The sequence below is a fragment of the Lepidothrix coronata genome, unplaced genomic scaffold (genome assembly GCF_001604755.1).
Source record: "Lepidothrix coronata isolate B3197 unplaced genomic scaffold, Lepidothrix_coronata-1.0 Scaffold7, whole genome shotgun sequence".
NCBI lineage: Eukaryota > Metazoa > Chordata > Aves > Passeriformes > Pipridae > Lepidothrix > Lepidothrix coronata.
Window position 1 is genome coordinate 3888838 of NW_016690187.1, and position 27020 is coordinate 3915857.

At 44.0% G+C, this 27020-nt stretch overlaps 1 protein-coding gene across 2 annotated transcripts in view; it reads left to right on the forward strand.

The window, feature by feature from the left end:
* Positions 1-27020, forward strand: part of KLF7 (Kruppel like factor 7) — a 61896-nt gene that overhangs the window by 12372 nt on the left and 22504 nt on the right. For both annotated transcript variants that reach the window (XM_017834825.1, XM_017834827.1), the window contains exon 3: positions 18184-18796. In XM_017834825.1, the coding sequence (XP_017690314.1) occupies positions 18184-18796 (613 nt within the window). The remainder of the gene's footprint in view (positions 1-18183; positions 18797-27020) is intronic.

Genomic DNA, 27020 nt, shown 5'->3' on the forward strand with positions numbered 1-27020 from the left:
AAGAGCTAAATGTAGCCTCCCAAATGCTGTCTGGTGTGGGCTTTGCTTCCCCCAGGACGGTCATACCCATCTGGGAAATGAAGACAGATGAGAGAGGTCTCTTAAAAGTCTCAGTGCATGGATAGAAGGAAGAATCCCATTGTTATTTACCCTCCGACTTTCATATACAAGAGTGAAAACCAACCTGAAAGTGGTTATAAATGAGTGTCTAAAGGAGTCCTTTGTGCACTTCAGTGGGCTGTGTCATCCAGAGGTGAGACTTAAATTATCAGAATAGCCTTTTTTGACATTAAAATCCACTTGTGTAAATCCTCTTTGAGACCTTTTTGCTCTGTTTTAATGATGTCAAAAAGCTGTAGTGTAAATGTGAGTCAAGAAGGGTTCCTGCGTGTGCACATACAGATGGCCAGGCATGTTTTGTTTCAAGAGTCCCTCACATGTACTGTGTGTCAGGTTGGAAATGTGTGTCAGAGAAGAGACCAGGTTCATGGACGTGGGGCTTCCTCCTGCTCTGACTGGAACCAAAAGCAAGTCCATGTCATGTCATGTCATGTCACGTCATGTCATGGGGGGCACATTCTGACTGCAGATTGTCCTCTGAGGTTAGAGAAGGGTCAGGGAAGACCTTGTGTTCAGCAGGGGGTTTGCCAGCTAATTCTGAAGGCAAATTAGGTTCAAGAGCAGGGTGCACATGATAAAAAGCATTTTTGATCACTACCTTCATCCAGCAGCAATAAACAGCATATAAGCAGATCTGGTCCAGAAAAAAAAACAGCCTGGAGATTGGCACTGTTAGATCATAAAGTACTTCTGCCCAGATGCCATTTCTTAATGTATGCCTCAGTGGTGCTTTCCAGTCTCATTTGAAATCCTCCTAGCATGAGGCCCTGCTTTCCTTGGAAGCCTGCGCTAAAACCCAATTTAGGGGAGGGATATCTAGCAGGGTGTTCTCTTTGCTACTGGAGTCTGATTCCTCCCCCTCCCATATTCTCTCTCTTCTCTATGAGTCTGTTGCTTTGTTTGGATTCACCCTGCTCATAGCTGCACAAAGCTTTCTCCCATCTTCATCTGTATTAACTCTTTCAAGAATTTTTTATCTAAATGTGAAATGAGACCCCTGCTCATTGACTAGAGATTACAACTGACTGCAGAACAGATGTGATAAATAATAATAAAGGTGCATGTCCCTTTCAGTTTTGTCATACTTTCCATCTCTGTGTTCCTTCCAGTTTTCCTGTATATCAGATGCTAAGAATGTGTCCTCGAAGCTATATTGGTTTCTGTATCTTATCTGTTCTAGGTCTTTTTTCAGCCTTACTGGATCTCTGCTTTGTGTTAGGTGTGCATGTTGTGTTACTGTTTCTTCCATGAATGCTTTAATTTGTGTTTTTCCAAATTCAATCTCAAGGATTTATTTCTTGCTGCTGTGTGGTTTTCTTTAAAAACTGCCTCTTTCTGCTGGCATCACAGAAAAGTGTAGCATTTCCTCCTTAAGCCTTTTTCCCTGCTTTTCTTCACAATCAAAGCTTTTTATCAGTTTCCTTAGTTTTCCAATTTGTTTTTATTAAGCATGTTTTTATAGCAAGGGCTGTGATCCATCACAGCAAAGGGAAACAAAAAAATTGATGCCAAATTTGTGTTTGTTTGTTTAATGAAACAGACTTAAAATGGGATGAAGTCAAATTGGTGCTGATGACTTGACTTGATGGTAGCTGGTTCTAAGTGCTAGCTTTTGACAGTGAGTCATGAAAGATCTCAGCATTTTAAAGAGCCTAAAAGCACAAATATAACCGTGGGGTGGTATTAGTATTGGGAAAAGCTGTTAGGGTTGCTGTGCGTTGTCGACCTTTGTTTGCGAGAAAGTATCTATATGCTGGTTAGTTAGTTAAACACCACTGGTTTTGTGGTTAATGGATGTGAGGTGGGTGTTTACACTGGATCACAGTTAGAGGGTAAAAACCTCTTGAATTTCAGTGCCCACCCAGCACACCTCTGCCCTTCTCTTCATAGAATCACAGAATGGGTGAAGCTGGATGAGACCATAGTGGGTCATGTGGTCCAACACCCCTGCTCAGGCAGGGTCATCCCAGAGCACATGGCACAGGACTGTGTCCAGATGGTTCTTGTGTATCTCCAGTGAGAGAGACTCCACAACCTTGAGCTCCTTCAGCCTTTCCTTGTAAGAGAGATGCTCCAGTCCCTCAGTCATCTTAGTTGCCCTCTGCTGGACCTGCTCCAGAAACTTCATGTCCCTTTTGCACTGAGGAGCCAGAACTGGACACAGCACTCCAGATGTGGCCTCACTAGAGCTGAGTAGAGGGGCAGGATCACCTTGCTTGACCTGCTGGCAATGCTCTTCCTAATGCATCCCAGGATACCATTGTCCTTCTTGGTCACAAGGACACACTGCTGGGTCATGGACAGCTTGTCCACCAGGACCCCCAGGTCCTTCTCTGGAGAGCTGCTTTCCAGCAGCTCAGCCTGTGTTGGTGCCTGGGGTTATTCCTCCCCAGGTGCAGGACCCTGCATTTGCCTTTGTTGAACTTCAGACAGTTCTTCTCTGCCCATCTCTCCACCCTGTTGAGGTCCTGCTGAAGGGCTGCACAGCTCTTCAGCAAAGGGAGCTGCTCCAGTGTGGGCAGGGAGCAGATCTGCCCAAAACACTGCATGATCTGTGGTGGGATCCCACCACTGTCCCTCTAGAGGGGCCCCCCCTTTGCCACCACCCACTGGGGTGGGTGGCTGTGATGGCCTTGAGCAACGTGGCTCCCTGCACCCTGGCACTGCTGCATTAAAGAAGGATTTGCCAAATCCACCAGTGTAAGGCAGAGGAGCCTGCCTGAGCCAGGGAACGGATAGAGGGGGGACACTGGACACGTTAGCTGCCCTGGACTGCGAGGTGCTCTCCAGTTCACTTGTTGGGACACCCCAGGCTCTGGATCTTCCTTCTGTGTTTGTCCACTGTGCTGCTTTTACCATCTCTGCTCCTTTGAGTCAGCTTGGGCTGCTTGCATGGCAAAGTATTTTCCTGTTGTTTCAGAAGATGGGTGCAGGAGGAAAGCTGCTTGCCCCGTACAGGTCTGCTGGAGTTATAACAAAACAGTGGGGCCTCATCAGATAGTAATGAGGCACAGAGCTGGCTGCAGGCAGCGGGGCTCTGCTAGTTCTTTCTTGGTTCTGCCTCTGTGAAGATTTCTCACAGAAACTGTCATCTTTCTCCCCTTTATTCAGCAAGCTCTTAAGCTGTGATTATCTGTGAGGGATTTCGTGTGGAACATGAGGACTGTAAAGAAACAGGTCCTAAACCATGTGTTGTGGTTAATGATTCTACAGACCAGCATGTAAAAAGCCAAATGTTTTAATAGAAATTAAGGAGTGAAAACAAAGAAAGGACCTGCTACAATGAGGCACCACGTGGCACCATTCTTATAACTCGATCGTGTGATTGCACTGGTCTACATCCTGGGAGTATTTTTCCACCTAATGACTTCCTGGAAGAGTTGAATATGCAGAAAATTCACTGTCCATCTAGATGCTAATCAGAACAAAAGTTTAAGTTCAGAAATAAAATATGAATCGAGAAAACTGTGGGAAAGCAGTACCCTCTCTGCCTAACTCTCACTTGTGTACAAGGGTCTGTGCTGGCAAATTTGAGCAGTCTGGAGCAGCAAAAATGCTCAGCGGTACCCTGATAAGTCACAGAACCTGACACCTACAGTCTTGGAAGCAAAACTTGCAAGTTGCCTTTTTGAAGCTCAAATTTTCCAGAAGCAATGACAAAGCTGTTTCAGCAGAGAAAAATACATACCCTTTCATCCAAGACCCAGAGGTTTAGAGCATTCACATATCTGTTTGATTTGATGGTTGGGCTTTGAACAGATGAGATGCTTCACAGCCATTGCTCTCAGAAAGCAGGGAAGCTGTAGTGTGCCCATTTTACAGGCTGGGAAACTGGGACACCCAAGTGCTCAGTTGTTGGAAAAAGGAAGTCGAGCAGAGCTTGAAAAGGATAGCAGCTTCCTGATCTCCATTTTAATTAAATTATTTCTGCAATTGTCTTCTCTGGCAGTTTAGCTGGTGGAATGTGGTCTAGCAGAGGAATTTTTGGCTGCAGACTTGACAGGAATATTTTTCTGGGCCAGATCCTTGCTCAGTGTAAATTAAGATGACTCCACTAGCTATGGCGCTAGCTACTTACACCTCCCTCTGAGAATCTGGCCCTGGTGTGCAGACAGTGGGCAGTGTCATATAATTTGTTCTTTTTAATTTTAGTTTGTCTAGACACTTCTGCAGCATCCCTTTCTGGGAGGATTTTGTGCCAGCAGCTCTGAAGCACCACACTTCTCTGGTGAGAAACACTTAACAGACACAGCGTGGAAGTGGCCTGGATGTGCTCAAACTCAGCATTTTTCACCTCCCTGGCACAGATCTGGATTTGATAGTCTTGGTGGGTTTTGGTGAAGAAGTGGCAGAGGGAATGAATGGTAGGATTTCTTCCTGGTGGGGAGAGCGAGTCTGTTGTTTTCCCTGTTTTTGACAATGTGTTGTCCCAGATGAGTGCTGGAGAAAGATGGTGGTGCTGATGCATCATTTCTGTGGTGGGTTTTTGTTTTCCAACAATGGATGATGCCTCTCTTTGTGGGTAAGAAAGTCTTTCTATGTTTTCTCCCACGCCAAGTCACCTGGCATACTTGTAGCCTTCTGCAAACTTGTCACGAGACACACACAGGATCTAGTTTTTACAAAATCCTCAGATTTGCTGGCTGTGGTTAAAGCAGGTGATTAGCTAGGACTGTTTTTCTTCCCCTTCTGTTCTTTTGCCAATCTCTGAGTTACTCACCAGGATTGTCTGTAAAAACACAGAAAGGCCATGGCTCTGGATGGGGCTCAGGAGGGGCAGTGATATATATATATATGTGTGTGTGTGTATACACACACACACACATACACACCCCTTTTTGCTACCATTATTTCTGCTTGAATCCAAATGCATTTAACTCAATCTCTAATTCTCGTAATCATTGTTCAAAATTTGCTAATCATGAAGTCCTGCCTTTTCTTTTTAACCACTTAAATTTATGTGTCTGTACCCAGCCCCCAAAAGGAAGGTTACTTGGGCCTGCAGAGAAAAAAAGCCTGAAGATAGAGATTCTAAAGTAGTTAAAAACAAAATTTCTTTTTGAGAAAACCATAAAGCACATACTATTTCTGGGATTCCACCTGAGCTTGATCAATACTAATGAAGCAGAGCTCTCCCCCAAAAAGCAGCTTCCATGAAAATGGGTAAGAGATTCTTTGTGCAGTCTTAATGATTCTGAGAGAGACTTTTCCCCTGTGAATTGCTGTAGGAGTTAGCATCCCTTCCCCCACACTTAACAGAGGCAAGAACATATGACTATCCTCATGTCAGGCAGCACAGTGTTAATAATGCTGCTGTATTGATCAAATTGGGCTGCTTTGTCACTAGGGACATCTGGGAGGATTTATTCTGACTCCTAAGGCTGTGCCTCCTAAAGTGCATTTTCCGGGCCTTTCACTAGGCAAAGGGTGTGCTATGCTTTTTGTCTAAGCCTGCAGGAGTGACGCTTTCAAAAGATTTCATGGTGCCTCACCATCCGCTCCCCCTATCGCTTCTTCTCACAGGGCTCCCACCTCACTCCCACTCAGAGCTGGATGTGGCTCAAGTTCAAAATTGCATTGTGGCGAGATCCAGTTGTTTGCCCTTGGAGAGCGCCTGGAGGAGCAGCCACTGGCTGCTGGAATGTGGATAAACACAGGGTAACGGGAACAGGAGAGGCTTCCTCTTTGCTTAGAAAGTGAGCAAAACATCAGTTAGAAAGCAGCACAGAAGGAAAAACATGTGCAGGGTGGTTTTATTTCTCCCCCCGCCCCCTCAGCTGATGTTCATGACCTTGTTACAAAGATCAGTCTGCTTCAGAGACTGCACGTGGTCATTTTTAAGTGTAGGGAGAAACAATGTGGTTTTTATTTTTTCATCTGATAAATTGCCACTTGCAGGTTTTACTTACAGAACACTGAGTAGTCTGAGGAGAACACGATCACCTTGATATTATATTTATGAGTAAAAATGGTATGAGGCAAAGAAAGCTCTTAGCTCACATGTAGAGAAGACTTTCATTGCAGTTTTTGCTTCCAGGAATGCGTCATTACTTGTGGCAGGGAAGGGACACATTAACAGGCTTGACAGGAGAACTGAAGTGCCTGGGGGCACTCAGGGGCTTGAAGGGGCAATTTGGTATCATGCTTCTTTGGCAGGTGTCAGAAGCTTGGTGCTGGGTAGTGATGGGACATCTGCAGAGCAGAGAAGGGTTAGAGATACTTGAAGTGGAGGAAACCCCCGGAAGCTTGCTCTGGTGACGGTAGGAGCACCTCCAAGGTGCTCTGAGCAGAGCTCATGTGTTCAGCAAGTGCTGTGATGTATTCTGCAGGGACTCAGAGTGACAACCAAGTCACAAGTCATGCCTGGAAAATTGTCCTGAATGCGCAGAGTGCCAGTAGTTCTGCCTATAGCTAAAGAAGCACAGTTTGTGTGTGTTTCCTTTTCTGAGTCTCAGTTCCTGGACTGAGGCATCTGAAGCAGATCTCTCCAGCAGCCCTGGCCACAAAGCATTTTGGCTCTCACTTGAGCTCTGATATCATGCAACCACTTGGGAAGCACAACTGATTGGGAAGCTGACCACTTGGGAAGCAGAGCTGACTGGAGGTGAAGCAGCAGAGTGCTCCCAGGGATGTTCCCTGTGAAACAGAGGCTCAGCCTGTGGTCTCTGGTGCAGCTCCTCCTCTCTACTTTTGTATGTTTATAGAAAGCCTACCTTTGTATGTTTATAACCAAAATAAAATTGCAGCTCCCCAAAGCTGTAATTTGTACTTAGCGAAGCACAGTGTTTGTGTTTGTTATTGCAGGGATTGTACCAGAGCATGGTGACAGAGGCCTGAAGCATTTGGAATGACAGTAGCTGGCTACAGACTCCACTTTTGAGGGCTACTAAAAACGGCTTTAGTTAAACAGTATTGATGATAAGCAAAATGCTGGGAATGATTGGTTACACCATGAGAGACAGGACCCCCGCCCCCCCTGCAATGGGAAAGGCTGTCCTTCCTCAGTTCCACTCGTCCCCTTCCCACAAACCACGCCAAGAGAACCTGGCCACAGTCTTTCAAGCCGTGACATTGGAGACTTCAATCACATCTCAAAAAGAAAATAGAGGGAAGGAGTGTTATAAAGCCAAACCACAAAGGCAGACTTATCTTGGGAGATGCTCTATGGGCTTAAGTAGAGTGGAAAAGGGAAATCGGGGGAAATAGGATACTTAAAGTAAACTAACTACATTTTTTAAATGTCTGAGTTGGAAATATGCCAGATAACGTGTCCACTGCTGGGCTTATAATGACTACAATATATTTCCTCTTTTGCTTGTTGGTAAGTGGGTTTTGTTTGTTTCCTTTCTGGAGAGTGGTGAGGGACCAAGTTCCCTGCAGTCCATGTTTGGTAGTGAGCTGGATCTCTCTATGGTCGTTTAATGGATAAGGCTGTAGTGCTGTGAACATGACATCTTCCAGTTCCTGGCATCATCATTTGGACCATTTCCTCTCAGGGAAAGACACAGTGTTGAGTTTCATTCGGTTTCCTCAAGGAGGATACTTAGGGATGGGGCTGGAAAGCATGGAAAACCTGTCAGCAGTGTGGGTGCAGGCAAAAGGGATGCCAAGAGCCTTGCCAGTGGAGAGATGCCTTCATAGGGTATCATCTCGGCAAGGTGGTGGTGAGTGTTGGGCTCAGTGATGTACCTGGAATTAATTTGGGAACCTCCCCATTAGTTTTAGGGGAAAAGTGCCAACATAAACTTGTGGCAGGGTCTGGTGTTTTCCACAGTATTCTCCAATACATTTCCAAGAATATTTTGCCAGGAGAAACAGAAGGTTTAAGAGAGAGCATGAAAAGGGACAGTGACTTGCCTTGACTGTGAGGCTCCTGCCCGAGTAAAGAGTGTTGCTGAGAAGATGCAGTGTGAAGAAACAAGGGAAGGAAGGAGTGCTTGTAGGGGAAGGAAGGCTGAAAATTAGAGCCTCTCTGAGGTCCTAGAGTCAGACAGGTTTCTGAGAAAGGCTTACACAGGTCCTTTTCCATCCTTCACCTCCTTCAGGAAGTGTAGAGCTTCTTCTGACCTCTTTCTGGTGATGCTTCATCACAGCTCCCAACCTCTGCTTTTCACCTGCCTACTTAGAGTAACAAAGTACCACCCTTTGGGCCTTTCTTCATTGTAGTCTCTGTGGACTTGGGAGTCTGCTGGTACCCATACGGGCATTCGTATGAAGGCATGTCATGGTGGCTTATCATATATTAACAAAAGACAGGCTTGTGCACAGAAACATCTTGAATTAGCCATGGTGGTTTCTCGGATGCTGGGAAGTCGTTGTATCTTCCAGGAATGCCAAGACACTGCATTCCTTCTAGGCTGTTTTCTGGCTTCATTGCTATTAATAACTTTGTCCTGAAATAGTACTTTCATATTGCAGCGTATTAAAATCATAACAACTGGGTGGGTGTCCACAGCCAACAGACTGAAGAGAGTGAGCCAGTGTGAGAGCCGTGGTTGTGTAAATTGGCTCACAGAGGTGTGCTGACTCTGAGCAGCTGGGATCTGACCTGCTGAGTTTTCTCAAGTCAATAAGTGGCAGGGCTTTTCATGGGATGTCCTGGCTTCACGTGCCATGCTGCAAACAGTAGCTGTACAGACTGCACTGTACATGGAAGCTGCACTGACATGAGGCTGATCTCATGATTCTTTCATGAGGGGTGAGCAGTGCCTCGTCCTCTTCTGAGAGTACACCTTAAGTTACCAATGATATCCACAAAAGGCTGTGGCAGATCTCCTTTTTTTTTTTTTTTTTTAATCTAACGCATTTGGGGGATACAGGTCTCCTCAGATGCCTCTGGGCAGCTGCCTGGGTTGCTTCTAAATGGTTGGGCCAGTACGGGCAGGCTTTTTACCAACGTGCTCTCACAAATTGCTGTTGAAGAGGACCATGCTGCTTTTATCAGGGTGTGTAAGAGCCTGAGTGCACTGCCTGTGAGATTTTGAGGCTGATCAAAATCTCTGGTGGCTTGAGTACTGGAACAAGAGCCTTGACAGAGCAGTGTAGAAAAGAAAAGCAGTTAAAAACACCCTTGACTGTAAGAGAGCATCCTTTGGATGGTACCTGGCTTTAAAGTGAGACACACATTTACCTGCAGTGGGACATTGAAGCATGAAGGCTGTTGTTTCTGTGCACAGATGATGAAAACTCTGGCCTAGAAGTGCCAGAAACGAGTTTGTGAATACCCCATACAGACTACTCAAAACTTAAAGAAAAAAAAAAAAGGGAGAGAAAAGAAACAAATCCAAGTATCAGGATGTCTGAAGTTGGTGTTGTTTTTAAATTCTTCCTATTTTTCCATTTGGGTCACACTGTTCCTAATAAAGCAGACAATATTTGTAATATAAAATAACCATCTCCAGCCATCAAAAAACATGTAGAATTCTGCTTAGTGTAAGCCACAGAGTTAGATGGGGCTAATCATGAGCAGAATTTCTTGGAGTTTGAGTGTTGGCAAGGTCCTCAGCTGATGTAAACAGGAACCATGAAATAAGGGCTGCTCTGTGCTGATTTACCCCAACTGAGAATCCGGTTGTGCTTCCCATTGCTTTGTTTCTAGTCTGAGTTTTTTTTCTCTGTGCAACGGTGAAACTCAAGTCTGTTGTCTTCTCTTTTCCTTGCCCAGATTGGCGTATTTATCACAGTAGCACATGCATCTTCTTGCTCTTGCAAGATAACAAATTGCCCAAATGATTAAAAAAAAAAAATCAGAAAAAAAAGCAGCAAATGGCTTTTTGTAAACATGCTTGGACAGTTGCTGTGCTCCCATTAAAGTTTAAACTTCATCCAAACAGCCCGCTGCTCCCCACATGGCTGGAGGCAGGCTTTGGTCCTATATGTTTATTATCATTTAGAAATTGTATAAATGCTCTTTTATTCTTTTTTGTTCTGCCCTTTTTCTACAACGCATTCCCCTCCTTCCTCCTGCTTCCTGTTTCCCAGACAGGTCCCCACCTCTTCCTCCCCACAGCCAAAAATAATACAAAAGGGAACATACAAAAGGTTTTTTGAGCCCTGACATGTGATAATGAATGGGCGTCATGTACAGGGTAAATACAGTAGTCCCAGCACAAAAATGTTGATCACACAAAGTCAATTTGAGGAATTGCACATTGTTGGGTTAGGAATTCAGTGTTATGCATCCTCTTGTTTAATATATTTTTAGGTCAGAGCAGACGAGATGACTCACAAGCCAGGACTCTTACGAAACATACCGTATATTGAGTGTATCGATCGCATCTCCAGGTTTGATTTCATAAGCTAATTGTGATGAATTGTGCTTATGAATATGCTGTTGCCTGAGAGTGCGCAAACACAATTGGTGTATACATTTGTGTCAGCTGTTGAGTAGGAAATGTTGAGCTATCTCTGGTTGTTAAACATCTCTAAAGAGTACATTTTTTCATTCATGAACCTAACCAGAGTAATTACAAGGAATCCAATTCTGCTGTGTAACCCCACTGCAATACTTTCTAAGGATGAATCTTAATTGAGGATTGAGACCTAAAATATTGCTCTGCTTTGTACATTCCACAGCCGTCAGCATTTGCTGTTGCATATCCATTTCCTGTGAGAAGTTTACCACACTCTGGGGCATGCTTTGAACCTGATCCTTTGATTTCAGTGGGAGCTAGGGCTGGCAATTCAAGGAGCTAATTGTACCTTTTTACTATTTATAATGCTAAATTAAAGCTGCCTCCGAACTGGACAACAACAGGTTAAATACATGCTTGATGAAGTTTGGAGAAAAGTTTGTAGTGAGGGCCACTAGCCAGCTCACTCAAAGCCACCCAAGGTAGTTATATAAATAAATGCTCTCTTCAGAAACATTTTGAAACACTCTTACTTTAAATATAATTTTTCAAGTGATCATTGTATGGCTACTTGTTGTAGCATGGCAGCATGGCAGCATGCAGGGCATGTGATGGTGTACTCGCACACATGGCTTTTATCATATTTTTATACTAGCACAATGAACTGCCTGCACTTTTGAATTCATGATTTGGCTATCCTTAATCCTTTGCTGACATTGATGCTATTTTTTATTGTTGTGACTGGTTGCAGATATTTTTCCTATCTTTATTAAACAGTCAAAAAAATAACAAAAGCCCTCCAAAGCCCTGGTTCAGTGTTTGCAGATTTCTTTCATCCTTTTTTTTCTTTTTTTATCTAGATGCCTATCAAATTCAGCCACGCTTAGCTGCAGTCCTTTGTTCAGTATCTCATAACCAGTGCACTGAAATTCTGTATGCTTAGGGCCCAAATACCACAGATTTTTAGTGAACAAATTCAGCTTGTTCATTTAGAAGAATATTGGTTAGATAAAGATATATTTCATTATCGCTAAGTTTGTAACAAATCTTGAGTTTGACTCCTTGGTTAGAATTATGGGTTCAGACTTTTTTTTGGTTTGAGACATTTGTTTTACCACCCATTTCTGCTGATGAAAATTGCTAATTTATGGTAAAATGGATTTTGATGCTTTGAGCTTTAGAGTGTGATCAAAGTCTTTGATAATTCTGTTTACATCATGCTCAGAGCAACAGAAAAATGAATTGTGTTCATATGAAGGTAGTGATTCTGTCCTTTAAATCCACAGAACTTTTTACTTTAAAATCTGTCTTTGCTGAATGCAGTTGAGGCTTCTGATTTCACCATTTCTTATGCTCTGGAGAAGTATAAGAGAAGTGGAAAACATCCAGGGAGAAAACCATCTGGGTCATGGTAGGAGAGTTTATTAAGAGTGCTGTTGTGCATGAATAACAGTGAATGGGCTGGTTTGGCTAAATACATTTCCTTAACAGTTCATTCTTTGGGCTGAGACCAAGAGGGAAAATGGGTACAGGCCATTATTGTATTGAAGAAATTAGCAAACAGAGACTTGAGTCCTGGGTAGCATAGTCAAGAATTAATAGTCTTGTCCATTGCAGACTCTGGTGGCCGGTGCAAATATTTACAACAAGGTTGCTGTCAGTAAGTGTCTTATTACTGTACCTGAAAAATGGTTTTAGCTCTCTCTTTTTTTTTTTTTCCAGTGAACTATAAAACATGTAGGCAAGATGTGCTGGCACATGACTAGTTTTGTTTTAAAACCTTTGCAATAGAGATTATTTGCTATTGACTGAAGCTTTTTCTTACTATTTATTCATTTCAGGTTGTGGTTTTCCATCTTTCCCAAGTGTATTTTGTAAAACTACTTATTTTAATACTAAAATTTTGTTTATTTTATGCTGTCCCAAATGTTAAGCTTCTGATGAGCTGCAGCTTTTTCGTGACTAGCAACTGCCCAATAGAGGTTGCCAAGAGGAAAAGCTGGAGGTTTTGGCAGCTGGGTGGGAACAGATGACAGCCTTGGAATAGATGGGCAAGAGTATTGGGTTTTGTCGTTGTTGTTCGGGAAGTAATGAAGGTTTTTGGCAGTTGGAAGAAGATGCATCTTTCAAATCTTGTTTTAGGGTCAAGGAAAAATATAGTATGTCATTTCAGGGAAGGCAGGTAATTTCCGAATCTATTATGCCTCTTAACTTCAGGGCTGCCCCACAACATCCAGTTCAATTTCTGCCTTTGGTGTCAGCAACACAAGTGCCACTGTAGCTCAAAGCTTTTGCTGTTTTTCTGCAGAAAGAAACGCTGACACCGAGCACTGGACCTGGTTCCACTGTTTGCTCTGAGCTTGAGTGAACTGTGGCAGCACTAACCTTAGTATTATTGTTTTGAATTGTCCTCAGGTTGAGAATGCTTTCTCTTCCTTTTCAGTCTTGAGACTTTCACAGTTATTTAAAGTTAGATATGAAGCCCCTTTTTTACCTGCCAGTGGAAAGCAATGGGGTCGTGATGGAGGTTGAAATTTGACCTTCACTATTGCATGTATAATTCTGCTTTGCTTGTGTAAATTACAAAGAGAATCCTTCCAAGTACTGTAAACAGAGCTGGTAGATCAGACCTGCTTGTCAACCACATTCGACATTTTCATTCTCTGTCACAGCCTGATCTAAGTATCCAACCTCTTAATTAGGTGTTGGATAACTTCCAAGTCCAGTGCTTGATGTCCAATTATATCTGCAGTAAAATGGCACTTAGAAGGAACTAGCACTTCCAGATAATAACTTCTCATGATCTACTAGAAAAATTCAGAATCAAGATGTTATGAAATACTTGAGCATCAATAAAACAGAGGAACTCAGTGAACCTGCTAATAAGGTGTCTTCCCTGACTTTCTGTCCTCAAATTATTATAAATGTTTGGGCTTTCTTTTACCCTTGGCAGAACTTTACTGTTGCCATATTGTCCTGTCTTAACTGTGCAAAATGCCTAGGAGTTTGAGTTAAAGACTTCACAGCATAGGCAGGTGCTTCTGAAGTGACCTGTGATTTTTCAAAAGCCTGTATGTATGGGTCAAAGTCCAGTGCACAACATGGGTGTCAACCAAGGCTAGTTCTTTGGAGTTCATTGGAGCAAGTTTAGATTTATACCCTGGGAACTGTGAGTTTATCTTGGATCATCAGTTAGAATTAGGTTTTCCAGAGCTGTCTGGACCTGAACCCAAATGCCAAACTTGTGTCCCTGCAAAGGCTCCTGGCCTACAGCCATGTCTTTACCCCATCGCTCTCCAAAGGGGAGACAGAGGCATTGGGTACCTTATAATGCCTTGAGGTTTGGTGCATTGATGATGGTGGTTGTCCCAGCTAGATCCTTCCTCCTGACTCTGCTCTGGGGGAGAAGGATGAAGTCAAACATGAACATCATGAGTGGTGACTCCAGCTCCTTCGTATCTTGGTTTTGAATGTTCTGGGTTGTGCTTTAACCTGGACAGCTGACAGACTCCCTAAAACTTAGGCTCTCTGAGCCAAACTGAGTATTTGCAAGTCTGGGAGGAATTGCTAAGTCTGGGGTTTGTCATGTTATTGTTGCAGTTAGTAGCGAAACTTGATTTCTGCTGGCTTCAGAATTAGGTAGCTGCTAAACTGTGCTGAAAATGGTACATGCCTATCACATCTCTGCTATCAGAGGTACACACGGGCGGGGTTTCTCTTGCGTTGTATTTCCTAGTGGCTGGTGTATTTGGTAAATAATCTTTACTTTCAGTATATGAACTTTAGATGGGCTCTAGGGGTAAGAATAAAGCTAGATTAGAGGTCATACCTTTCTGAATTGAGTCTGAATTGAGGTCATACCTTACTGAACACTGAGTTTTCCTGGATCAGTGCTACTACAAACTCTGAAAGGACTAGCAAGAAGTAGGTCCTTACCAGGCATAGGACAGCACTACTGTAGCTGTAGCCGTCTTGTACTGTCTGAAGGATCTGGTACTGCACATGGAAGTGTCATAGTGTGCAGTTTACATGTATTCTGCTGCTATATGTGCCCCAGAGAACTGGGATGATATTATGATACGGGGAGAGAAGAGCTGTTCAGAGCTACAGGTAGAAAACACTGTTTCTTGGAGGTGATGGAAATGTTCCTTTGCTGGGGAAATGAGCCTTTTTTCAATTGTATCCAAAAGTGAAAAATCAGACTGAGGCCTTGACAGCATTGTCCACTGCCAGACTGCCATCCTTTTCTGTCTGGCTTTCTGCAAGTGCATGGGGTCTTGCAAAGTCACATCCTATTATTTGTCAGCCATGAATCATCATTTCTTTTAACTGGTTAAATTGAGGAGCAAGGTGCAAGGAGAATGACCCTCATTAATCAGGGCAGATGGGTTGAAGTAGTGGGTCACTTTTTATCCCTAGCCTGTGAAACTGGCTTGACAGCAAACAGCAGTCTTACTGATCTTCTTTTTGTGTTCCTGAAGGGAACCATCTTCTTCTTCCCATTGCAATTCTTAAAGTCTTTACTGCTGTAAATCCTACAGGCACTGGGTAAGAAATTTTAATACCCACCAAGTTGCCTGCAACGTAGCAACCAAAGGATCATCAGACTTAATGTCATGTGTGTTACACAAAGCTCCCTCTCTCTTGCATGAGTGGTTAAGGAGAAGCTGGACATCCAAGCAGCACTATGACAAGAGCATCTCACTGCTATCTTTGATATTCTTGAACCATTTTCCTACCAGACTTGTAGTGGAAGTAGGAGATCTAAAGGGGTTCACCATCATTTGAATTCAGCTGTTTGGGTTCATATCTCTGTGGGTAGTGGTCAATATCCTGCTGCCTCCACAAAAAAAAATTGATAGTTTCTGATGTGCTTGCTGGCAAATGGCTTTGTGGAAATGGAGAGCTCTCCTGCCTCTTGTGATGGTCCACCAGGCTGGAGTGGGGAACCTTGGTGGTCTCAGCCTGACTGGTTTCTCCAGTTCAGAGCTCAAGGCAAGGGGTGGGCTTAGTTGACCTAAAAACTGTCATGCCAGGGCAGGAATGAAGAAAGCAGGCTGGTTTCTAAACCTTTCCCCACTACTCCCTGGGTGATTTGGACCGCAAGGAGAGAAGGTCGCATAAGGTACTTGGCAGAAGCTGGGAAGTGCATATGGGGAAAGATGCTTTGTTTCTGTGGGCAATAGCCTGCTCTGGCAAATGCAGCAGCAGGTAGGGCCCTGGCAGGAGGTAAAGGAAGGGCTGTGGCTGTAGCCCCTCGCCAGGCTTTGTCTGCCATGCAGATTAGGTGCAGGGCTTTTCTGGCTCAGTGTTGCTAGGCTCTTCCCCGCTATTGACTTGGTGAAGAGGCTGAGGGGGTTGGGAGGGAGGGACCTCATTATATTGTTTCTTGGAGTTGTTTTTCTCCCCCCTCTATGGGGAGATGGGCTTGATCCACTGGTTTTGGATTTCAGAGGCAGAAGGCAAGACATGACCAGCTGGTGTCTTGAAATGGCACAGGTGCAGTGGCTGCGGGAGGGGGGAGCCAGGAATAATTACAGGTTTCTGAAGCATCAGGCTTTGCCTGAAAAGGGCTCATCGAGAAACTGCTCTTTATGGAAAATTAATGGTGAAGCTGGAAAAAACTGTCAGACCCACTATTGTTGTCATGGGGTAGTGATGCCTTAAAGGAGCAGCACCTCCTGCTTGCCTCCCCTCCATGGGCAGCCCAGAGCTGGCATGCAGCGTTCTGATCCCACAGCAATTGAAATTTCATGTCACTGTCATCAGATTTAATGGCCTTGAGTCCTTCTCTCTCGTCCCCCCTGCTGCCCCCCTTTCCACCCCTAATTTGTGATTATGCTTGCTCTTTCCTCTGGAAGCCTTTTATTTATTAGGCCCCTAAACCTGTTTCTGCCCCACTAGATGAAGGCTAAGTGGACCAGAAAGCCCAAATTACATGATGTGGTGAACTGAAAAGCATTGCCTCTTCTGGTGATGGGGTTTATTCCTGAAAGACTGTGGGGCATGTTGGAAAGCTTCTCCCCAAACCCATTACGACTTATCTGTGGAGAGACCAGATTTCTAGCTAAAGTTGTTTCTTATGGTCCCAGAAATGCACCTTATAAAGAAAATGGAGAGTTTGCTAAAGGCAAGTACAATTGATAAATGTCCCACCCCCAGGACTGTGCAGTCTCATACCTCTGAAAATAACCTACGTGATGAAGTATGGCATCTCGCTTGCATATATTGCTATTCTGTTGCTTTTTGTCCATCTCTACAGCTCAGATCTATAATCAACTATTGTTTTAAGAGGAAACAACAGATAATAGTGTGGCAGATTTCACTGAGAACTCTGAAAGTCATCCCACCACATTGTATCTGCAACCAGCAGTGCTGCTTCATAGGAGCTTTGAAAGTAATAAGCCTGAATTACCTGGCAGCTCCTAGAGAGCTGAGTGGGGCCTCTTTACACTCCTGTTGATGGGACCTTTGTACGCAGAAGGCAGAAGTCTCTGTCTCTCCTCTAGTCATACAAAGCTTTTATTTCTTGATCAGATGATGGACTCTCCAGATTGAGATATAGTTGGGTCACCAACTCCCATAGACTCAAAATTTTTGCCAAAAATCCCTTTCTTAATATCTCTAGAAGTGTTCTCTGAGGAGTAGTTTTCAGAGGTTTCTAAAAAGTATTAGTTAGATCCAAGTCCTGTGAAATCACAGTGGTGGTATTAACCACATATTCTTTCAGGCAGTGAGAAATGAAAAACAGTGCTAATAAACTCCATTAAAAGCTCATGAAACTAGAGCAGACGGTTTTCTATAAACAATAAAAGTTTATACTGTTGGCTATGAAGAATATTGGACAGTGTGATGGTGCCTGGAGGCTTTATTTGGGCAAGCTCAGGGCACCTCATAATAGGGCAGATTCACGTAGAAGGCTCCCCCCATGCTCATACTGGTGATCACTGCTGTGGAGATGCAGGAACACGTTTTATGTGGCAGCTGCTTTGATTGCAACTTCACTTACTTTTTAATAAGGTATGCATGTGTGTTTGTGTGCAAGTCCGGTGTCCTGTACACAGGAAGCCCCATTTGACCAGATGTGCCAAAAATCCCTCTAAAACTGACAGTAGACCATTTTTTTTCTGTCTCCTTTCCTTCTCTCAGCCCTTTAAACAAGCTGTGGTGTCACTGGAAGTTTTTCTCTGTCTTCTATCTTAAAATGCTACACTTCAGAATTGTCCTGTTTTAGGAACAGATTAAGCCCCAGCAAGCTACCCTGAGTTAAATTTGGAGTGAAAGTTAATGTTTGTGAAGGAAGAGAAAGCAGTTATTTGGAGAGGTGACTTTTTGTTTGCATGTGGCCAGGCAATGGGTCCATTAGGATTGTTTCATGTGGAAGTGACTGTTGAACAGATTACACTTAAAATTGGGAAAGCCCTGGTATCCATGAACTATGTATAGACTTTAATGAAAAGTGGATGCTTTCTGGTTGTCATATCTTCACTTTTGTTATAATACCTGCTACCATACATGAGTATTGCCAGACTCATCTTGCAGCAGCATCAAACAAGTGCCAAATCTTCATGTCTCCCAACGTGTAACCATGAGAAGGAGTTGGTGTGCATGAGAGATGTCTTTGAATGGCACTGGGCCTTGTTGTTCTCCTGCCCTAGGTGAGAGCTATGCTGTAATCTCTGTCTAACAGTGGTTTCTCTCCCTTCTGCAGACATGCCTGGAGTTAGAGCGATACCTTCAGACCGAACCGCGCAAGATCTCTGAGACCTTTGGTGAGGATTTGGACTGCTTCCTTCATGCCTCCTCAGCCCCAGATGCAGAGGACAGTATCCAACAGCTGGACCCCATCCTTTTACCAGTGGAGACGAGTACATGTGACAAAAGCACCAACATGGACATTATCCTCTCACGTGACAAGCTGCTGTCTGAGACGTGCCTCAGCTCACAGTCCACCAGCTCTTCCACAGAAGGCTACACAGCCGTCAACCAGGCCCAACTCAATGCAGTAACCTCATTAACTCCTCCTTCCTCGCCAGAGCTCAGCCGCCACCTTGTAAAAACCTCACAGACTCTCTCAGCGGTGGATGGCACAGTGACATTGAAATTGGTGGCCAAGAAAACTTCACTCAGCTCTGTAAAAGTGGGTGTAGCAACAGCGACTGCGGGGACAATAAAAAGCGGGCAAAGTGACAGTGAACAAGGAGGTATGGGGACAGAAGCATCTCCAGAAAACAAGAAGAGGGTTCATCGCTGTCAGTTTAATGGGTGCCGGAAAGTTTATACAAAGAGCTCCCACTTAAAGGCTCACCAGAGGACTCATACAGGTACTTATGTAGGATGCTTCTCTCATCTTGTCCTCCTGCCACGTAACCGTAACCATCTCCTTTTATTCTCATTTAAAAAAGAAAAAAAATCTAATGAATGTCCAGGCTTCTGTCTACGAAACAGGGCAGTGGAAAAATATGGGAGGCCAGCAAATGTACCCATTATTCAATAGAACAGAGGAGTTCACCGCCTACCATTAACCTGTTGGGGTTTCATATGTCTTTTGGGGCTTGATGCAGAGTAATTTTAGGCTACCTAAGGGATGTAGATATATCATTCACTTTAAAACTGTGTGTGCATTCCACTTTGGGTTTTTGGCACTCACTTCTCCAAGACAACTTTAAAAATGTTAATTTTAGTCAAGTGTTACTTGCTTCAAATAGAAAATAGCGTGGGTAGGTTCTGGTTGCCTTTTGTATGGGGGAAAGAGAAAAATGTGTTTCGGATCTTAGATACATGGTTTAGGAATAATGTGCATGAGACAGCGTGTGTGTAGATGCAGACATGTAGGCACGCAGATGCACATACCCTTCAGATACTCATGATCTTGGACTTCTCTGGTGCTAAAATATAGTGAGAACAAGTAAAAGAGTGACATGGAGTTTGAATGAAATAGTGTAGGTAGAGAGGGAATAGGAAGTATGGATAGATGTAAGGCTGTTATTTTGGATAGCATTTACAAATGTTGTATATGAGCTTCACTGTATAAGCTGGTTGAAGCACACTGAATTGGCTTAGGTTTGATAGTTCAAATTCCCCACTCTCCTCTCATTTCTTCATACTCTCTGGTAGCTTTTCGGCTGGTGTTCATAGGCATTAACAGCTATGCAGTTCACACACGTTGCTGCTTTGTTCTAAGCTTCACACGTGATGAGAGATGATAAATTCCCATTAGCACTGTCTTATCATGTGATTATTCTTGTTTCCAGAGGGATTGCTGTAATCAGTTTTCTCAATTTTACTGTAAAATGTGTGGTCTTTTACGATAACTGCACATTTAATTCACAATCTTATCATGCAGGCAGATTCCTAGAAGCAAGGTTGTTCTTGCAAGGTAGAAAATAACACGTTGGGCCAATGCAGTAAATCAGACAAATATGTGGGTTGTTAAGAGAGCTGCATCCATCAAATGCTAGGGAGCCCTGTAAAAGTTACATGATCTGAAGTATAAATCATACTAAGACATAAAAGGCATTGGTTTTGATCTTTTATATGGACTTTCTAGTGCTTTTACTGGGGATAGCCACCTTGCCAGGAGTGACCTCACCTCTGATCCAGTGATTTGAAAGCCAGTGAAAGTAATGCAATCGTTTTAAAATCTGCATCAACATGGTCAGAAGGTTGGTTCCTTGTAGCGCCAGTGCTGCTGTGAGGCTGGACCCCTACAGAGCTGTCTGGTGGGGCGTCCCAGCCGAAGCCTCCCAGCAGACCACATAGCTTCCATGAAGGCACAAATGAAGAGTATGAGAGCAGTTAACCCAGTGGTCTTGTTTCTTCAGATGTGACCCCCATGTTCTCCCTTGAGCTGAAAGTGATGAGTCTTACATAGCTTTTCCTGAAGTTAGTCAGGGATGTGACACAATAGCCCGGAAAGGGTGAACTTGTGGAGTTTTTCTGTTTTTGTCACCCAGTAGGTGGGGATATGGGTAATGGGTTCCTGGAGGGCAAAAACTACTATCTCTTAACACCTTTACCCTTTGGTGTCAAAACCTTGTAAGATTTTGCATGCTTTTGAACCCAGCTTTAGGTCTGCTTGAATTTAGTATCTGAGGTCAAAACCTTTTCCCCTCTAACATCAGCATGTGAAATCTCATGTTTTACAATTCGGCCATGAGAAACATTTCTCTCTGGCCCTGTGATGCTTCTGTTGAGTAGCCTTAGACCAAGGTGTGTTGAGTCTGCCCATCCACAGCAGCACTCAACATGGTGAGAAAGGCAAGTCCACCTTTGCTGGCAGATGGGGAAGATGTTTATCAGATGATGGGACTGCAGCTGCCCGGGTGTGGTGCCCACAGCTCCCACTCCCAGCACCTTACCTAGAGGATTCAACTACCTTTCTCATTTTGCCAGTTAAACCATCAGTGGTTTAACCAGCCCCTAAACCATTTAGTACTTCATGGGAGTGTTTCTGTTTCCATTTACTGTGTCCTAAGCAGATGGTGTAGGTTGTCAGGAAAGTGGAAAGCAGGAAGGCAAAAGACAAGAGGTAATACAAACCTGAATGAGGAGCTCTCCTGTCTTAGGAGCTGTATAACCACCTTGCCCCTGCCCATACCCTAGTTGTGCACAGCTGTCTAGAAAGCATGGTTTCCCTTTTTGATGAGGGGTGAATGCAGCCTTGTTGTTAAAACACATCTTTGATGGAGAACCTGGGAGCAGGTAGGAACCTGTCTCTCATTTTTGTCTGTGGAAAGCAGGTTGTCTAAATATCTTTGAACATTTACATCTGGGGCATAACTGGAGTGAACTGGGGGGAGGGAGGTGATGGGCTTATCTAACCAGCTTATTTGAGTCCAAAGCACAAAGTCATTCAGACCCCTTCATATTGCTTAGTTGCTCTGTTCCCTTAAAAAACACTGACCACTGGATGCCTTAATTCAGACCTGGTACAATCCAGACATTAAATCTGTTCACACTAACCTCTTCAGGCTTCCCACAGGGAGCTCCTGCCCCTGCAAAGAAAGGGTCAGAGAGAGGAATAGGTGTGGAAATTTGGGACTGAATTATAAATGGCAAGGCTGCCTCCTTTCCCCTGCAACCTTCAGGGCTAGGGACAAGGAGCCCTTTTTTCCATCAGTACTTTGTTTTTTTCATGCCTGAGCTGAGTTTTGTGGTGTGGGTTGCGAATGCAACCCAGCAGTGCCAATGGCTAGTAGCCACTTGGCTTAGTCAGTGGCTGAGCCAGAGGGTCTGAAATGATTGCGAGATATTTTCCTTTGGTTTGTTAGTGTGTCATGCGAGAGCAATCTGCCAGTGTGGGCTCTGTGCAAAAGGGTGCGAGTGCCCCGGCAGACAAAGAGCTCTCAGTGTGGGGTTCAACAGGCAGTGAGGCAGATTGGGGCTCATCACCCAACTTGCACGTGCAAAGTCCACTTGCTGGATCAAAGGGATTTACTGCAGTACATGAAAATAAGAAAACCATGGGCTGAGGAGCGGGGGGTGGGAAGGCAGCGGAAGGAGGTTGCATTCCTTTCGTTCATATGTAAGGCTGACCAGACAGGCGCTGGCTGCTGTTCCTCACTGCTGCGTGATGAGCCAGGCTGGGCTGGAGGCAATAGACTGATAGCAGCTTGCTAGATTGGGAACAATCTTTGCTTAGGGTTTTACTTTGCTGGCAAGCCCAATCAGACCCACACGTGACACATGGTGCATCTCCCACATTACTCTCCCACATCTCACCTGCAAGAGAATCAGGACAGCACTGTAAGACCCATCAATGGTCGAACTGGTTATGAAACCACCTTCTGGATGACCTTTGGAGAGGGATAAACAATAATCTGTGTGGGAGAGAATTTAATCTGGAAGGGAAAGGGAAAAACATTGTCTGTATGGAAAGGGAAATGAAAATATTTGACTGAACTCAAAGCAAGCTGAGGCATCTAAAGTTAAGGGTGTGTAAAGGAGCTAAGAGCATCAGTGGGACTGACTGTCAGATTGCAACAAAGAAGCCCGTCAGGGAAGAAATAGCAGCTGGGCCTGCAAACAGGAGGAAAAGGTGAGCTGTAGGTTTGGAAAAACCACACTGCCAGTGTGAGGATGAGGTAAAAACATCTAAAGAAGGACTGGCATGGTAATGCAACCCTAGCACATTCTCTTGCAGGGAGCAGACATCAGAGCAAACAATGGCATTTTGTCTCTTTTGAGAGACAGAAATTTTCATCCTGCCTTCACACATGCATGGAGATGAATTGTCAATGTAATGGAGAGTGGAGAGGGAAGGAATTCGAATGAGCCAAAACCCATGTATAATCATCAGTACTTCCTAAATTAGAAAACAGGATATTGCTGGAGAGTGTCTGAATGCAAATAAGTCTGAGGGTGAGCTGGCCTGTGACCTATGGAAAGATTAGTCATGGGATGTGGCTGTGTCTCCCACATCAAAGACTGTTGGAGGAGATTTCTATCTCCTAACAAAATCATTCCCATCGGCCTTCCTTGAAGTAATGGCCAGGGGAAGGTATAAGATGGCGCGGATGCTTTCTGGCCAGAGATAAAGCATCACATATAAACTGACCAGGAAATCCTTAAGATTGGGACAATGATAAAAATATTACCCTTACGGGGTTCTGCTAGGGTTTGCATTTTATGAGTATCAGAAGGTTCGGGTTTTTTTTTTTTATTATTTATCCATCTAAAATTAGGCTTTGATACAACCTAAGCTCAAGTCTGAGAAATAGCAGTTGGGCACCTCACATCTATATTTAGGTTTCTAAGACCTAAACTGGTGGGAAATACCCACATAAATGGATGCTACGAGCCTATATGCAATCTTAGATAGCACTTATTCAAGTGGGGTTTGTTTCACATTGTCAGGACATCTTATTTTAAATTATATAGTTCTTTGATACAAAGTGCTGGGTGAGAGTAACTGAAACAAACAAATCCACCCTGCAGGAAAACAAATTACTATTTGTTTTGCAAAGAAAAAGATGAGAGAAGCAAGAGATTAGAAAGAGCATTAACCAACAAGAAGGTTTTTGAGATGGGGTTTAAAACAATAGGGAAGAACTTTCTCCAAGTGTTGGAGATAGAAGAGGAAATATCCAGAATTTGGAACTTATTGGAAGAGACAAAATAGAGGAGACTAGGCTGGATGATAGATAAAGAAGATTTATATAAAATAAAGGAATAATAGGAAAAATAAAGACTCTCTGTGTCAGTGATACCACATAAATGGGAAGCTGCATTGCTGCACTGTGTTATGTGGTAGCACCCATGAGCAGAGAGCCAGTGAGGAGAAAGAAAAAGCAAATAGCGAAGTACAGCATCAGTTCTGCAGGATGCACGACTTTGAATAATGACTTAGGGAAAAGCATTTGGGAGAACAGTATACGTAGCATAGGAGAAATTAAATTCAAAGCCCAAGATTTTTTGTTGTACAGAGACCTATAGCTTTGTGGCGAGTCCACACCTGTGTGCAGGGCTAAAGTCTGCCAAGGGGACATGGACGAACGTGGAGGATGCTCAAGCTCCCATGACAGCACCTGAAGCAACAGGTGAATTTGCCACTGGAAATGAAAGCAAGGGAATTGAGGGAGGAAGAGTGTATGAGGAGACCTTCTTTCAGGGCTGGATTTTTTTTGGGGGTACAGTTGCTTTTCCCAAATGGAAAGATGTATTTTGTTGCGGTGTTGGAGTTTTTAAAGTTTTTTGTGTAAAAACATAAGAAGTGTTCATCAAAGCTGGTTAAAATAAGGTCAACCTGATTATGAGCTCATTAAAACTTTCTTGTTTTGAAGCCTTTTAGCTGTTTGGCAAGTTTGGAAGGGAGTGTTGTGATTTCACTGTGGGAGGTCAGAGCCTCATTTCAATGCAGCAAGAGCTTAGGCTTAGGAAACGATCTTTGAGAACCTCTCAGGTGGCAGGAGGAGGGCCCCTGCCAAAAGCAGCCTTTGCCATTTAAGACACCAGTGATGTTCATCCACTGCTTGATTGTCAGTACCTGAGTTCTCAGTCCCGTGTTTCTGCTCCATCATTTGCCAAACCAATAGCACAATACAGTCTTATTGTTTTGGTTTGAAAATGTAAATAGGTATTATTTGTTTGTTTGCTTACCATGTGAGAAGATTTCTGGCTCAAGATAGACCTAGAAAGGGATGTTTGCTATCTGTTCAGCAGCTACAGGAGAGAAAGTGCAGGTGCACCAAGTGTTATGGCAGTCTGCCTTGGTAAAGTGGAGAGGAGTCTTCTCTAGCTTGTAATTTAGTGTTTTCTCTATGCTCATCCATCCACTCCTGAGCCCTCGTGAAGCACCCATCCAGTGGATGAATGATAGACATCACAGAGAAATATTCAAAGAAAAAACCACCAATTTGTCTTTTGCCAATTTCCCTTTGTGTTGCTGCTGTCCCACACTGGATATGATTGGCAAATTAACAATGAGAAGCTATGATTTTCTTGTCCATTTTTCCAAAGCACCATCACTTCTGAAGTATTTGAGGTCACACCAGGCATGAATTGGAGATGTGTGCTCAGAAATGCTGTTTTAGGCTAAGGTGGGCATGCTGGATGAGCAGGGCCTAAGCAGACTGGGAGAGCTGAAGTGCTCTAGGCAGGAAAAGCCAAGCACATTACCTCTTGTCTCAAAATCGGGTTTTGCCTAAGCACAGTGTGGGCTTTTGAGTCTGGGTCACATCTGGGCAAGTAGCCAGCAGCCTTGATGGACCTCTCCTAATCCAGAGCCTGTCTTTCACACCCCATGTGGACACAGTCCACATACCTACATACCAGCAGCAGCAACTTGCAAGCAGGAGCAGATGAACTACAAGGCTTCATGGAAGCTAACTTAAATATAGCTAAAGCGCCCACACTTTTGCCAAGGGTGGTGGGGTCCCAAATAAAACCATGGGTACCATGGCATAGGTGGTGCCCAGCGTATAGCACAGACCAACTGCAAGTAGGGAGACCAGCCAGGCCTGCATTAGCATGGCTGAAAAAGTGTACTTAAAGATAGCCAAAGGGAAACTTCTGATGCAAAGAATGCAGAGTGGATTTCATGAATAAAAATTTCTGTCTCTCTTTTGCTGCAGTTTTGGAGAAAGTGTGTATATTTGTGTCTTCAGAAAACTTCTGTCCTACATCATTCTCAAAAGTCAATTGAATACCACATGGCAAGCAGTGAATGGTAATGTGCAGCACTAGATCAAAATGAAGGAGAGACAAGGATGTCAAATGAGGGCAGTTTCAAAGAATAATGCAGCCATTTCAGAAAGCGGGTGACAAACTACTGCATGGGACCTGCTTTATCCACAGGTCTCTGAGAGTGACCAAAATCTTTGTGTCCCTGTGTTGTCTTGAAACAGTTTCTTTCACCTGGTGTGCAAGAGGCCAATACATTGACAAAGTTGAGGTGTTTGATTTATTTCCACTTCTGTGCACAGAGGGCTGGTGTGTAGTTGGGTGGTTGCAAGCTGCATCGGGAGCTCACGACTGGTGTATCTGGATCAGTCCATACTCATTGTCCATGGTAGTTATGGCATACAGTGGCAGTGGCATTCAGCAACCAGTATCATACAGTTCAACATTACAGACTGTTATCATCCAAAAATCAAATCCCCTCGAGGTACACATTGCGTTTCCCCATCCCTCTGCATTACCCACCAAGTGCACCCAGGTCCTTGAGCAAAAACAGTCCCACAGGTAGGTTTGCTTGAGGCAGGACTAAGCCAAATTGTCTTCCTTAATAATTTATTCCTCATATGCACCATGGGGACTTTATCCCCATCTGTAGTGCGTGGAGGCTTTAACTGGGCAGGGCCTGCTCAGTTGATAAAGCCTTTCAATGTGGTTTTTAACAGTCCATTGTACTGTTCAATTTTCCCAGCAGCTACTGATGCATGATAGGGAATATGATACTGTGCTCTCTGGCCCAGGTGTCTATGAGGCTGTTTTTGAAATGAGTCCCATTGTCCTACTTCATTTCTTTCCGGGGTGCCATGTTGCCACAGCACCTGCTTTTCAAGGGCCAAGATGGTGTTCCGGGCAGTGGCGTGAGGCACAGGATATGTCTCCAGCCATCCAGTGGTTGTTTCCACCATTGTCAGCATGTAGTGCTTGCCTTGGCAGGTTTGCAGGAGAGTGATGTACTCAGTCTGCTAGGCCTCCCCATATTTATATTTCAGCCACCAACCCCCATACCACAGGGGCTTTATCCACTTGGCCTGCTTGATCGCAGCACATGTTTCACAGTTACGGATTACCGGGGAGATAGTGTCCATGGATAAGTCCACCCCTTGATCACGAGCCCATCAGTATTTATCTCTTCCTTGATGACCTTAGGTGTCTTGGGCCTACTAACCCAGAAATAATTCACCCTTATTTTGCCAGTCCAGATCCAGTTGAGACACTTTAATCTTGGCAGCCCGATCCACCTGTCTGTTGTTGCAATGTTTTTCAGTAGCCCAACTCTTGGGTACATGTGCATGTACGTGATGAACTTTCACAGTCAGCTTCTCTGCCCAGGCAGCGATGTCTTGCCACAATTAAGCAGCCCAAATGGGGTTA